Source organism: Rhincodon typus, chromosome 10 (assembly GCF_021869965.1).
Source record: "Rhincodon typus isolate 14 chromosome 10, sRhiTyp1.1, whole genome shotgun sequence".
Taxonomy (NCBI): domain Eukaryota; kingdom Metazoa; phylum Chordata; class Chondrichthyes; order Orectolobiformes; family Rhincodontidae; genus Rhincodon; species Rhincodon typus.
The window spans coordinates 13462055-13475446 of NC_063341.1; the positions used below are offsets into that span (position 1 = coordinate 13462055).

Below are 13392 nucleotides of genomic sequence, written 5' to 3' on the forward strand. Positions count from 1 at the left end.
GTAAAATCCACATTTCAGCCTTTGGGCTGTAGGCACCAGAGGTGGAATATGACGTGCTGCTCCTTCAGTTTCATTGTGACACTGGAGACGGCCCAGGATGAACATGTCACCCAGGGAGTGGGTTGTGTTATCCCTAACTCCAGTAGCTTCAGTTCTTACCATCTGAGTGAATTATAACCCCACTGCGAAGCCTCTTCCAAGGATATGTCCAACTTTGAAGAGGTTGTCCTCCTCTTGCCGGAAAGACCTCAGTGGATCTCTCTCCCAAAGCAACCCCCGGTAATCTCTTTGGCCGTGAAAAAAACTGTTCGCGACAAATGACAACACCTTCCAGTCGCGAACCATTTTACCTCCCTCTCCCATCCCTGGCGTGATACCTCCATCCTGGGCCACCAGTGTCACAACGATACCACACGGAAACTGGAGGAGCAGCACCCCATATTCCGCCTCGAGACCCTACAGTCCGATGGCCTAAACGAGGATTTTTACCAGTTTCAAAATTTCCCCACTCCCCAGCCTCATCCCATGACCAACCCTCCCTCTCATCCCCGCCTCCGTGACCTGACACAACTTGTCCATTTTCTCTCCCACCTATCCGCTCCTCCAACTCACTGACCTATCCCCACCGCTCCCTACCTGCACTCACCTATCACCATCCCCAGCCCCACCCATCCCCTCTATTTATTTCCCAGCTCCCTTCCCCCTCCCCATTTCTGAAGAAGGATCCCAACCCAAACCGTCAACCTTCCTGCTCCTCTGATGCTGCCTGGTTTGCTGTACTCCTCCAACTCCACACTTATCTGACTCCAGCATCTGCAGTTCTTACTATCTCACAATGGGTAAATGACTTCTTTTTGTGCTGTAAATGTTCTGATTTTCTACAGTTAGTGTTAAGCTATTAGTCGTGCTGAGCACCTAAGATAATTGAAGCTGTGCATTAGTTAACATTAATCTTGCTCGCTTTCAACTCCAAATGTTCATTTTGCTGCATAGCTCACTGCAATAGGCTCACAGTAATAGGTACCCCTGCTGAGCTTTACCTCAGAGCACTTAAAGTGAAAATAATGACAGCAGTCAATTTAAAATAGAAGTATCACAAAAAACTGCTACTTATAAATTAGTTACCAGGGTGTATTTGTGTCATGTCCATTGGTGGCCTTCCAGAAATCATACGTGGATCCATGTAGGACTGCATCATAATCCAACGTGGATCAAATCCCATAGAAGCCAAATGTTGATGATGAGGTGGGGCTAAGGGAGTCTGGTACAAGGACCTGTGCTGGGGAGGTGGCACAGGAGCTCCAGAAGGCTGAGGCTGAGCTTGAGTCGGAGGCTGGGCTGGAGTTTGAGATTGTGTTTGTTGATGAACACCTGATGGTTGCTGCTGCCATTGTTGTTTCATCATCTGTTCCTAAAAAGAACAAACTTCATTAAAGCATTTCAATGTATGGATGGTTATGATATGTTATTGGTATTTTAGTTGCAGCAGACACAGATTACATCTTGACCTGGCAGATATTCACTTTTATTTGGGTGTTGCAATCAAAACCTTCAAGGGTAGGTGAGAGTTTTCCATTTCATCGATTAGGCATCCTCATCAGTCAACTTGAAATGCTTATTTCAAATTTACCTATTCCAAGGTGCATAATTGTACGTCTCAGGCTGTGATGTAAAATAGTTAGCAAATCATAAACAAACAGATGTACTGGAGGAGCAAATTATTGCAGATGCTGGTATCTGCTGAAAATGAAAAATTCTGGCAATCACAATGGGTCAGGCAGCATCGATGGAGATGAGGCAAGCTAACAGTGTGCGTGTTTTTTTTTGCTGGGGGGGGGAGGCAACTGGGCATGTCCTGGAGGAGAAAGTGTTGATGCTTCAGATTAAGTGATCTGGATGTTAGAATGGCAGAACAATGGTGTAACCAACTGCCACACTGGAAGGAAGAGACAGTCCCACTGGAGTGGAGGGAGAGGAGCAAGGACATGGTCACAGAAAATGTAACAAGCAAAGCTAAAAGAAAGGAGTTAGGACTCCAGATTTCAAAGTCAAAGTGAGATTTACTGGCCAGATATAGTTTCCACTACTGGATCACAATGGCAGCAGGGTGAATAATACATGGCACTAGCAAGTCCTTGATTTAAGTTGTAACTATGTATAAAAAAAATTAAAACAATACTGCCTGCTATATGGGTGCTCCTTTGAACCAATTCAGCAATCTTTTAGCATCAGACCTTCAGAAGCAGATGATGTAGGCTCTTCAGTCCATTACATCTTCAACACCATTCAATGAAATCGCAGTTGATCATGTGAGCTCCACGTTCTTGCCTTTTTCCCAGAACCCTTGCTAATTAAAAAAGCTGTCTATCTCAGCCTTGAATATAATTTACGATCTTGCATCTACAGCACTTTGCAGTAAAGATTTCCACCGATTCCGTACTCTCAGGTAGTTTCACCTGCCTTACTGAAATATAGGACCAGAGGGCATAACTTTCCCCACAAGGAAAAACAACTGCTCAGCATCTACCCTGTCAACCTCCCAAGAATATTACGTTTCAGTAAGGTTGTCTTCTGTTCTTCTAAACACCAATAAGTACAGACCCAACCTACACTATCTCCTCTTAAGAAAAATCTTTCCATATCAGAGATCAATCTCGTCAACCCACTCTAGAATGCCTCGAATGCCAGTACATCTTTACTTAGATAGCAGGACCTAAACTGAGAAAGATTTGTCTGTTTCAAACTCCATTCCCTTTGAAATAAATTGCCAATGTCCCATTTGCCTTCCCTATTACTTGAACTTTACTCTTATTTGTGATTTATGGATGAGGACCCTCAAATCTGTGTTGCAGCATTGTGGTTTTTCTTGACAAATAATATTCAGCTCCTCTATTCCTCCTGCTTTACTGTCTGTTTATATATTACTTGCTAGTTCATCCTAAAAGTTGAATTTTCTCCTCTAATATTTTTGGTCATCTTTTGTTGGTTTAAAACTTTCACAATTCTTTGGATTATCAATAATTTTTTTCTTTGTTTTTATTTTCTTTCAATTTGATACAATCCTCAACTTTATCATCATCCGTGGTTACTTCCTTCCATTCCCAGAAGCCTGCTTCCTCACTGGGATATTGTTTTCCTGTGAATCATGAACTACTTTCCTAGATGTTTGTTCACCAACAGGCTTCTTTGTTAAACTCTTTCCCATTTCACTTCATCCAATTCTGCCTTTGAACCTTTATAATTACTCTTATTTAAGCTTAGCACAGATGCTACTATCTCATGTTTCTTTCTCATACTGAATTCTAAATTCCACCATGCCATGGGTCACTGCTTTCCAGGGGATCTTTTACTCTTAGATCATTAATTAAACCAACGTTTTACCAGATCCAAAACAGCCTGATCCCTAGTTGGATCCACCACATTTTTCTCCCAAAATGCTAGTTTACTTCTTACCTGTTGACGCTGGAATCGAGGTGGTAATGACTTCTGAAACTGCTTTGAATAACCTGTGGGAACAGCAGGTCGTGTCTGGGACCCCAAATCACCATCGACGTCATTTGATGTTGGAGTAACCTCCTTTTCATTTAAAGTGCTGTCCAGTTGATCAATAGGTGGAGAAATATCATCTGCCAACATAGAAATATAATGTTGACGTTTAGTTTCTGCATTGTATTATCAATACTGGGCCTTAATGTGAAAAATTAACCATATTTATATGTACAGACAAGTTCAGAACATTACAGGAGTATTAACTTTGAGACTGCAAAAACAAAATTAGACTTGATGTCGCAGACTGTACTCTACTCAGAGGCTGTAGAAGAGCAAGCACTCAATCAGCTACCTTCATGATTTTGGGAGCATGTTATTAGTGTACAATAAAATGCCAAGGGCAGTCAAGCCGTCCACAGAAAGTACCTGCTCAGGCAAACAGAATTATAGTAACCCCTAAAGTGCCTAATTATCGAATGTGTTGGCCCTACTAAATACCTGTACCACCGAGTCACTTCAGATTCGTGGTAGCCTGAGGAGTTTCTGAAAGGTAAATTGCCCAAAGAACTGCCCATATTGTCTAAAGCAACATGGACACCACACAGCAAGAATCTGAAAGATTTCAAAGACATTTTAAATCCGTGAATGAACAATATTGAACTTGTGTAATGTCTTTAAGACAGTGAAATATCCAGGGCACTTCACAGAAATATCAGACGCCAAGCCAGAGAGAGATATTTGGACTTGAACATTGGAGCAGGACTTAAAGGGAGACCTCTATCCTGAAACTAATGTTGTCTCCCCCAAGAGGGGAAGCATCCATGCAACACCCATCTCAAATTTATGTTTCAGTAAGATCACCTCTCATTCTTTTAAACTCTAACAAATAAAGGTCTAACTTACTCAATCTTTGTTCATTTGCTTAGGAAAGGAGTGAAAAAAATCTTGTAAACTGCTCTAAAACAATTATATATGCTTTCAAATAGGGAGACTAAAGCTGCAGTATTCAGTAATGCCTTGTACAGCCTGCAAAAAAAAAAATCACCTCTTCTGTTCCATTTCCCTTGCAATAAATGCTACATTGAATGCACCTTTCTGCATCTGCATACCTAGGTCCCTCAGCACTTCAGATTTCTGTAATCTCTCAATTTCTAATCTATTAATTTCTCTACTTAAAAAACTGAACCAAAAGTTTGATTTAAAAAACCACATTTTAACAAGCCTCTTAAAGGAAGCAGAGGTGTTTAGCAAGAGAATTCCAAAGTTTAGGACCGAGACAGCTAAAAACATTGTGGAGCAACAATGCTGAGGATTTAAAATTAGGGTGAGCAAGAGGCCCAAACTGGCAAGAAATGACAATCTTGGGGATTCATTATTATGCAAGTGGAGAACACAAGTCCAGAAATTAACTCAAACAAAAACCTTGGAAATGAACAGAAGAGATAAAACAAACCATCATAACCTCAACATGTAGCAGGATTGCACAAGAACATACAATAGATAAGCTAAACTTTCCAATTGGAGGATTTCTCAACCGGACTGACCACATAAACATAGTGGCTACAAGAGCGGCTAAGAATACTGCAGCAAGTAACTCTCTTCCTGACTCCTCAAAGCTGTCCACTATCTACAAGGCACAAGTCAGGAGTGTGATGGAATACTCCCCACTTGCCTGGATGGGTGCAGTTCCAAGAACATACAAGAAGCTTGACAGCATCCAGGACAAAGCAACCCATTTGATTGGCGCTACATCTACAAGCATCCACTCTCTCCACCACCGCTCAGTTAACAGTGGTGTGTACTATTTGCAGAAATTCACCAAGGATCCTCAGACAGCACCTTCCAAACCCATGACCACTACCACGTAGAAGGATAAGGGCAGCAGATATATGGGAACACGACCCCCTGCAAGTTCCCTCCAAGCCGCTCACCATCCTGACTTGGAAATATATTGCCGTTCCCTCGCTGTCGGTGGGTCAAAATCCTGAATTCCCTCCCTAATGGCATTGTCGGCCAACCCACAGCAGGTGGACTGCAGCGGTTCAAAAAGGCAGCTTACCACCACCTTCTCAAGGGCAACTAGGGATGGGCAATAAATGCTGGCCAGCCAGCAGTGCCCACATCCCACAAAATGAATAAAATTTCTAGTCAGAGAAAGTGTGTTAACAAGCATTGACTCAAGTATTGAGGTAGGGTGGAATCTAGACCCATACTCAATAAGTTCAAGCAGCAAAGGAAACCTGAAGCTTTCAATGCACCATCATGACCACCAGTCTTCCATGTCCAAAGCACACTTTCACCCCAATTCCATACTAATCGATAACTAAATAAAGCCAACTTAAACGGGTGCATGAGTAAGAAACAAAAAATAAATAAGATGAGATGATAAAATTCCAGTTACATTTTTTGTAATAGGTGATCATTAAAGGCATTGACATCTCAAAAGAATTTAAAATATGCCAGATTGTGAACTTTTCACAAAATCCATAAACTATCACAGTCTCTGCAACAGACAATACAGCCTATATATCATCAACTATTGAGAAACTAATATCAATAAATATTTATGACTGCACCGAATGCATAATCCAAACAAAATACAAAAACTAAGGCCAAAAAATGTGTGGAACAAAACCAATCTCTGTACATATTATACTTGATCCTCGATATTAGTGGATCCATAAACTGGCAGGGTCCACCCCAGACATTAACCAACCCAGTCCCTTCCATTGACAGGTTCCGACAGATCGTGCAACACTTCCGTCAGGATAGACAGGGGATTTCCATCTATCATTGCCTGCAGTTTTAAGTCATCCATAGGAGATCTGTGCCCTGATCCCCCATGGACGACAAGGATAAGGTGCACATGCAAAAGCAGATCAGTTCTCAGAATACAAGAGTGTCTTATCCTTTGAAACTTAGAAGACAATTAACTTAAAACTTATTCACTTTTGAATTTGCAGCACTGCTAAGCTTTAGACTAATCCTGTATAATCAAACTGATGATACATCAGCTGTTAACTACTAAAATTGAACTTCAGTTGAAATAGGCACCAAGTTAGAATCCAAACTCTCTGTAGATAATACATTAGCTGTCCATAAAATGACTTTTTATGAACTAAATACCTACAACAGTTTTAATGTTGCTCTTACCTTCTGTTTTTTTCAAATCATCCTCCTCCTTCTGGCCTTTGAAGTCATCAGGTTCACTCGGAGGTTCCTCCTGTCTCTGCTCAGGCTCCCTTTCCACTTCATCTTTTTCCTCTTCCTTTTCCGTTTCCTGTTCTTGCTCCTGCTGCTGTGGCTGTTCTAGTTCCAGCACATTTTCCAAATCTATTTTCTCCTCTTGTCCTTGTTGTTCTTCCTGCTCTTTTTTTTCATGTTCTTTCTTCTCAGGTTCCTTCTCTGTTTGCTGTTCTGCCACCTTTTCCTGTTCTTGCTCCTTCTCCTGTTGCTTCTCAGTTTCTTTCCATTTCTCACTTTCATTTTCTTTCCTGTTAGCTTTGTCATTCTCGTTGCCCTTTGTGTTTTCCTTCTCAATATCCTTGGTACCTTCTTTTTCAATTCTTTTCATCTTATCCTTCTCCTTTGCATTTTCCTTTCTCTCTTTTGACAGAGTTCCATATTTTTCATCAAGTTTCTTCAGTTTTGCTGCGCAGGCTGCCAAACGTTGCTCCTCCATTCGTCGTTCTTCTTCCTCACGCCGTTTTCTAGCTCTTTCAACTGCGGCAGAAAGATCAGACATTGATGGTTTCCTCCTTTGCCTCCAAGCTTCATCACTATCGCTTGGTAATAATGGTTTGGCAGCAGCGTACTTTCCAGGTCCAATCTGACGATTTGGAGGAGGCGGGTGCTGTGATTTAATTGAAAAGCACAATGAAGAAATTTCTAACCAAATCCCTAAATCTGGCCTGTTATCAAAAGCTCTCACTTTACTGAATAAAGATGTGACACGATAGTAACTCAATTTTAATACTAAATACACTCCTAGTGATTTTTTTTTTGTTGTTTAAATTACCTGGGGAGCCGGTTTCTGATTGACAGACGTATTCCCCAGTCCACGCAATTCACGTACCACAGCTTGCACTGCTGACCGCCCCGATTCCTAAAGTGTAAACAAATATCAGCCTTTAGTCTAAATTTTTACACCCAAAAATAACAACAATTAAACTTGTCAATGATCCAATTACTTGGACACAGGTGAACGGAACCACAAGTCAGATGTTTTACCAGAACAGAGGTGACATTTAGAACTAAAATTAGTACTTGTATTAGAGATTAAACAATTACAAATGAGATCAAGCATGCCAGTTACATAGTTTTGCACAAACTTTCCGATTTATCTGAAGGGGAAGTTAGTGATATACACTCATTCACCAAAAAACTTTCTTAGTCTTGCCTTGAGATTAGAGTATCATTTACAATCCAAATTCAGGGCACCTTTGGGAGGTTGTATTCAAAACAAGTACATGAATTTATTTTTGATTCATAACAGCACACATTAGATTTTCATTCTGAAAGATATACGTATGAAGAAGAGTGACATAAAATTTCAAACAGAAATTTAAATAACCCAAGTAACAAAGTCAAAATAATGAAGCTAATTTTATAAGTTGAGACATTGTTAAACTCAAGTGTTGATAGTTGACATTTAACATTATTTTCAAAAAATTGTTTTATGCATTGAAAACATAGAAAGATGAGGAAACACATATAGCGAAAGAAAAGAATTCACAAGTACATGTGGCTGGCATTTCAACAATGAAGTGTACTTCACTGGATGCAAGCCATAATGGGATGCTCAAATTTTGAAGGCACTGTGCAAATCCAAGTTTCTTTCCAATGGATGTTATTATTTATATATCAAGTGCCACGCTCTCAATGAGATTTAAATTGAAAGTCTACCTGACGATCAGTCTGTAGGCTTCTGACAGAAGAGATCTTGGTTGGTGACTGTGAAGCTGCCGGCAATGTGGCACTCTCATTTGATGAAGTTTTATTTCCAGGACATTCATTGATTTCTTTTGGGCCATTAAAGCTCTCTGAAGTTTTTGTTCCAAGTTGCTCAGCTTTGCTGATTTGTTCATCCCTGTCATCACTCAAAAGAAATTATAAGTGAGCATCAGCACTTTCCAAAACATGACATTGCAACAAACGAAACTGCAGGTTGGTTGTTATACCCATCGATTCCCCTCCAACTGTGCACGTGTTGTAATTTCAGAAATTGGTAACAGGATTTTGACTTTAAGCCAAGATAAATTTTGAACATAAAGGTGTTTACCCCAAAGAAGTTCGTCCAAAGCATCCCACATGCAAAATAAAAGGAAAAAACAATTCCAAAATTAAATGCTGAACTGAAAGTTAGCCAATTTCAGTGAATAAATGAAGTTGCCTTATACGCCATGTCTACAGTACCTCTTAGCCCAGTTGTAGGAGACATGCCAAAGGTGGCAACAGAGTAATGAAGTCAAGAGAACTGACCCTGGGAGTCCTCAGCACTAACTTCAGGCCCATGAAAACAGGTCAAACATGGACAAGACAACCTGCTTAGCACCCACAGCCAATGTTCTATTATTGTTGGTAATGACTTTAGTGAGTGATACACCTTGACAAGCACCAACTATTGGAAGTGAATTCTCAATTCAACCAATAAAAAAGGTTTCAGTTTATAAAGCCAGCTCAAAGAAACAAAGTCGGCTAGACATGTTTACCAGTAGAAGTGTTTCAAGAAATCTTGAACAATAATTAACTGACGGGCAGGTCTACACAATATTCTGCAGTGGGACTGAATTTCTGGTAGTGATGTCCAAGCTATTGCTTTTCAGACCAATCTGAACTTAACCTAAAAATGCAGTCGTTAAAATCTAAAATGCTAATCTTTACTTATATTAGAAAACTTCTTTAAAATGCTGTAATTCTTATAACAATGCAAGTCAATGTATAGCAAACAAATTTGTAGCTTTGGCTATAACACAACACAATTAGAAATTGAACCATACCAGCTTTCTTCTTCATCTTTCTGCGTAGATGTTCCCTCATCCTCATCACTAAAATTTAGTTTCTCTGTATAATCCACCTCAGACTGTGCTCCTGAAATGCAAGAAACGTTGAAGTGAATTACGCCATTCAAGCCTCAGCTGAAAATTGAACTGTAACATTTTTGCCACATTACCTGCCCAGCCATCATCATTTTCTGTGTCCAGGTTATCAAGTTCCTTCAATTCACTTGCGCTAATAATGGAGGGTCGCTCATGAAGATCTTGACACCATTGAGAATGCTGTTGCCTTAATGAACTACTTTGGCTCCTAACCAGTATTGGAAAGGATCAAGAAAAATAAAGTTAGCAGAATATCCAAACTGAAGAACAACAGTTGATTAAGACGACATAACATTTGGGTGTCCTACAGTAATCTCAACTAATAAGATATAAGTGAAATACAAATGCAACGCATAGCAGGGTGTGGAGGAAACAAAAGCTGCAGAAATGTTTCAAATACTACAAAAAAAGGGTAAGATTTAAGATCTGTGAAGAATCCTACATAAAGGATTGTGTGGCTATCCAGCTACATGCAACCTGAAAATTAAACAATTACATTCATTGTAAAAAGGAAATATCAACTAAAGGTAGACATTTAATCAAACTTAATTTCAACTTGAAATAATGCTATTTTTGTAAAAATTGTTTTTTATTTTACAAATCAAAAACATCTCTGGACATCATCATATTTGCAGCTGTAATTCAGTTCACTCCTGTCCCCAATAAACACATCCCTAAAGCTGAATGTTGTGAGCTGTCTGCGAAATGGATACATTTTAAGGGCATATCATTGAGCTACTCCTATATGTGCATTATTTAAATGGTGTTAGTTTCTATTACATTCTTTGAGGTCAGGAGAAGATAAATCTGGTTGTGAGACAAAGAATGTTGCTTTAACTCAAGATAAAAATAAAGCCAAATATAATATAAAGCAACATATTAAAAAAAAGCCCAGAAAAGCTAAAATCAAAATGTGGGTAACGCAAAATACACAAGAATCTGGAAGAATGACAGACAAATGGTCCAGATAGATGTTAGACCAGCATAGATAGGAGTCATACAAGGAAACCCTTTAGAATTCCCGATTATTGTGCACTCTGAAGGAATTGCCCAGGAATTTGGATTTTCCATTAGAAGGTTATACCGTGCTAGAATCTCTTTGAATGCCTCCATTTTAAATCAGGAACTTTGGATGGCTCTGATGAAATTATGTAAAATATTCACTCAGGGAAAGGTCGTCTATTAGATACATGGTGTACCTCCTTAGTAGTTAACATACAGCTCCTATCCTTACCTCGTATTTCCAATGACACCTCCCCCAGAACACTTGCATTACTCCAAAGCCTGAACTGACACTCCATGCCTGCAACCTTTACATTTCCAAAATATGCCAGCTGACTGCTATGAAAAGAAGACATTGTCTGTTTCTCTCTGAAAGTTCTTTTGGAGCACAAAGCTGTCAGAATGGAAATGTAGCTCTGCATTTCTGAGGGTGCCCTGAGCAGAATCTTCTCGCGAAATTGCAGAGCTCCCTTCTTTCAGATAAAAGAGCCAGAATGGCATCTGCATGAGAGCGCCATTCCTCATGAAAATCCAGCCCGATGCTTCCGGTCAACAGGACTTTAATTTGTTTTAGCTCAGTTATGTGCAATAAGACAATATAGATGTTTGCATTATAGTAACTGACTTGAGATTTATGAAAACTGAAAATTTACATCAATCCATGAAAGCATGAATTAAGTCACTTCATAAACAATGCCAGAGATCTGAATAAACAGCAGTATACATCCCTTAAGCATTAATCCTTATAATTTACAGTATACATACTTGATATTTGGTGCTGGGTATGATAGTCGATGTGGCAATTGCATTTTAGAGGAGTGAGACATCTGAAAGTTAAAAAGGAAAAAAAGAACTGATCCACTGTTTTAATTTACATGTTAGTAGATTAGATAGGAAAGTTATTTTCTTCACAAATTCTGTTACACTTCCCTTCATAATTTTTAGTTCAAATGCACAAGCTGAGTAACTCAGGTTTAGGTGTGGATTTCAAAAATGAGTTGCCTTTATTTAGAGCTTTGAAAATTTGGTAAAATATCCCAAGGTGCCTAACAAAGTTAATCAGGTCATAACCCTACCTCGGAGACATGAGGTTAAATGCTTGACAAAGAGATTGTTTATAAGCATCACCTTAAAGCAAGGACTGGTTTGAGGTTGTTGGGGGGATTCCCAAAGTTGAGCTTAGATTGGAGGATATGGGTTAGCTTCAGCAAACAATGCAGGCAAATTATGAAGAGATTCACCTTTTAGGTTCTGACATAGTCTCAAGGAGGATAACTGACTGAATAACATGCTAACTTGGTAGACATTTATTAACAGTAATTTGATCATAGCCACTCTGCAGAGGGTGGAATCTTCAAACAACTGATCAAACCTTTCTGCCTCATAAGCTGCCCACTGTATATTCGTTTTCCAAATATGACTTTCCAAAAATGCGCCTACCTCAGTGTCAACACTGCCCGAGAATCAGAAATGCTAACTTCTGGATGAGCTGCTCAACAGCAGCATTCTGTCTCAATTCAGGTGGATTTTAAAAATGATGCCATGTCCTATTTGAAATGACTGCTAATCCTCATGTCCTGGACAATATTCATCCTTATAACACTAAAACAATGCTCATTCTTCTTATTGCTTTTTGTAGACCATCTGAAGAAGGGAGGCTGTGGGGATGGGGCATACGCCGGGGAGGAAAAATTGACAAGTTGACATAGGTCAACGACTTCAACTTATTGATAAAGGGGAATGCCACGGAGAAAACACTAGTTAGTTAACGACTAATAGTTAATTGGAAAGCTTTAAGCAAAAAAAAAAAAAAAATCAGGCAGTGCTGATATAATGCAAGGTATGTAGGATGGACGGCCCAAATTACTGGCTGATCATATCAAACAGCATATCATATCATTTCAGCTATTCACAACAGTACCAACTGTACCCAAACAAATACAGAAACTGCTGGAGAAATTCGGGAGGTCTGGCAGCACTTGTGGAGAGAAAGAGTTAATGTGAGTGACTTTTCTGTTCTGAAGAAGGATCACTGTACTCGAAACACTAACTGTTTCTCACCACAAATGCTGCCAGATATGCTGGGTATCTCCAGCAATTTGTTTTTGTTTTCAAGATTTTCAGCATCCTTTGTTTTATACCAATTGTACCTAACCAGACCACACAAAACTCAAGCGTCCAGTATTAGATGTGATTTCACAATTGGACATTTGTTAAATGAACTCAATTGTGCAATACCTTGTAGTGACAACCAATTTCAGATTATCAGTTGGGCTCGTAGTGGGGCGTACTTGATTGCACTGGCCATTATACATATTAATACATGGGTCTTGTTCTCGACAGAAAGAACATCTTAGCTCTGCACCTATTTCAACTCAACAAAATAGGGTATCACTCCTTCTCAGGTTCACTTGTTAAGGTAATGCACTGAATAATCAGCCAACCTGTTAGAAATTTAACAGTTAGGCAGTCATCAGTCACCATTTTTCAGAAATACTCAAGTTTTGTACTATCAAATGACTAAACAAGACCAATACTTACATAAGGTGGCATTAGTCCTCTAAATTGTGGTGCAGGTGGAATAATCAGCTGTCCATTTATCTTAGAGAGCGGTAATGATGCCTTTTCCCGTCCATCCCGTTTGTCAAGACCTTTGTCATTCAGTTCTGATGTTCCAGTCCCTCCATCTTCTAAATTACAAGGCTTACCATCTTGATCCAGGCATCCAGGCATTATGGGAAGAGTTTTCCCTCCACCATCTCGCCAACTAGTTACATCTACAGAGTGCAATAAAGATTAACAT

At 39.5% G+C, this 13392-nt stretch overlaps 1 protein-coding gene across 12 annotated transcripts in view; it reads right to left on the bottom strand.

Moving 5' to 3' along the window:
- Positions 1-13392, bottom strand: part of prrc2c (proline-rich coiled-coil 2C) — an 81074-nt gene that overhangs the window by 40681 nt on the left and 27001 nt on the right. For 10 of the 12 annotated variants that reach the window (XM_048601835.1, XM_048601828.1, XM_048601826.1 and 7 more), the window contains 9 exons: positions 13131-13366; positions 11355-11416; positions 9662-9795; positions 9489-9579; positions 8395-8587; positions 7508-7594; positions 6643-7342; positions 3454-3626; positions 1126-1411 (listed from right to left, as the gene is read on the bottom strand). In XM_048601835.1, the coding sequence (XP_048457792.1) occupies positions 1126-1411; positions 3454-3626; positions 6643-7342; positions 7508-7594; positions 8395-8587; positions 9489-9579; positions 9662-9795; positions 11355-11416; positions 13131-13366 (1962 nt within the window). The remainder of the gene's footprint in view (positions 1-1125; positions 1412-3453; positions 3627-6642; positions 7343-7507; positions 7595-8394; positions 8588-9488; positions 9580-9661; positions 9796-11354; positions 11417-13130; positions 13367-13392) is intronic. The other 2 variants (XM_048601834.1, XM_048601824.1) reach the window with 1 other exon arrangement.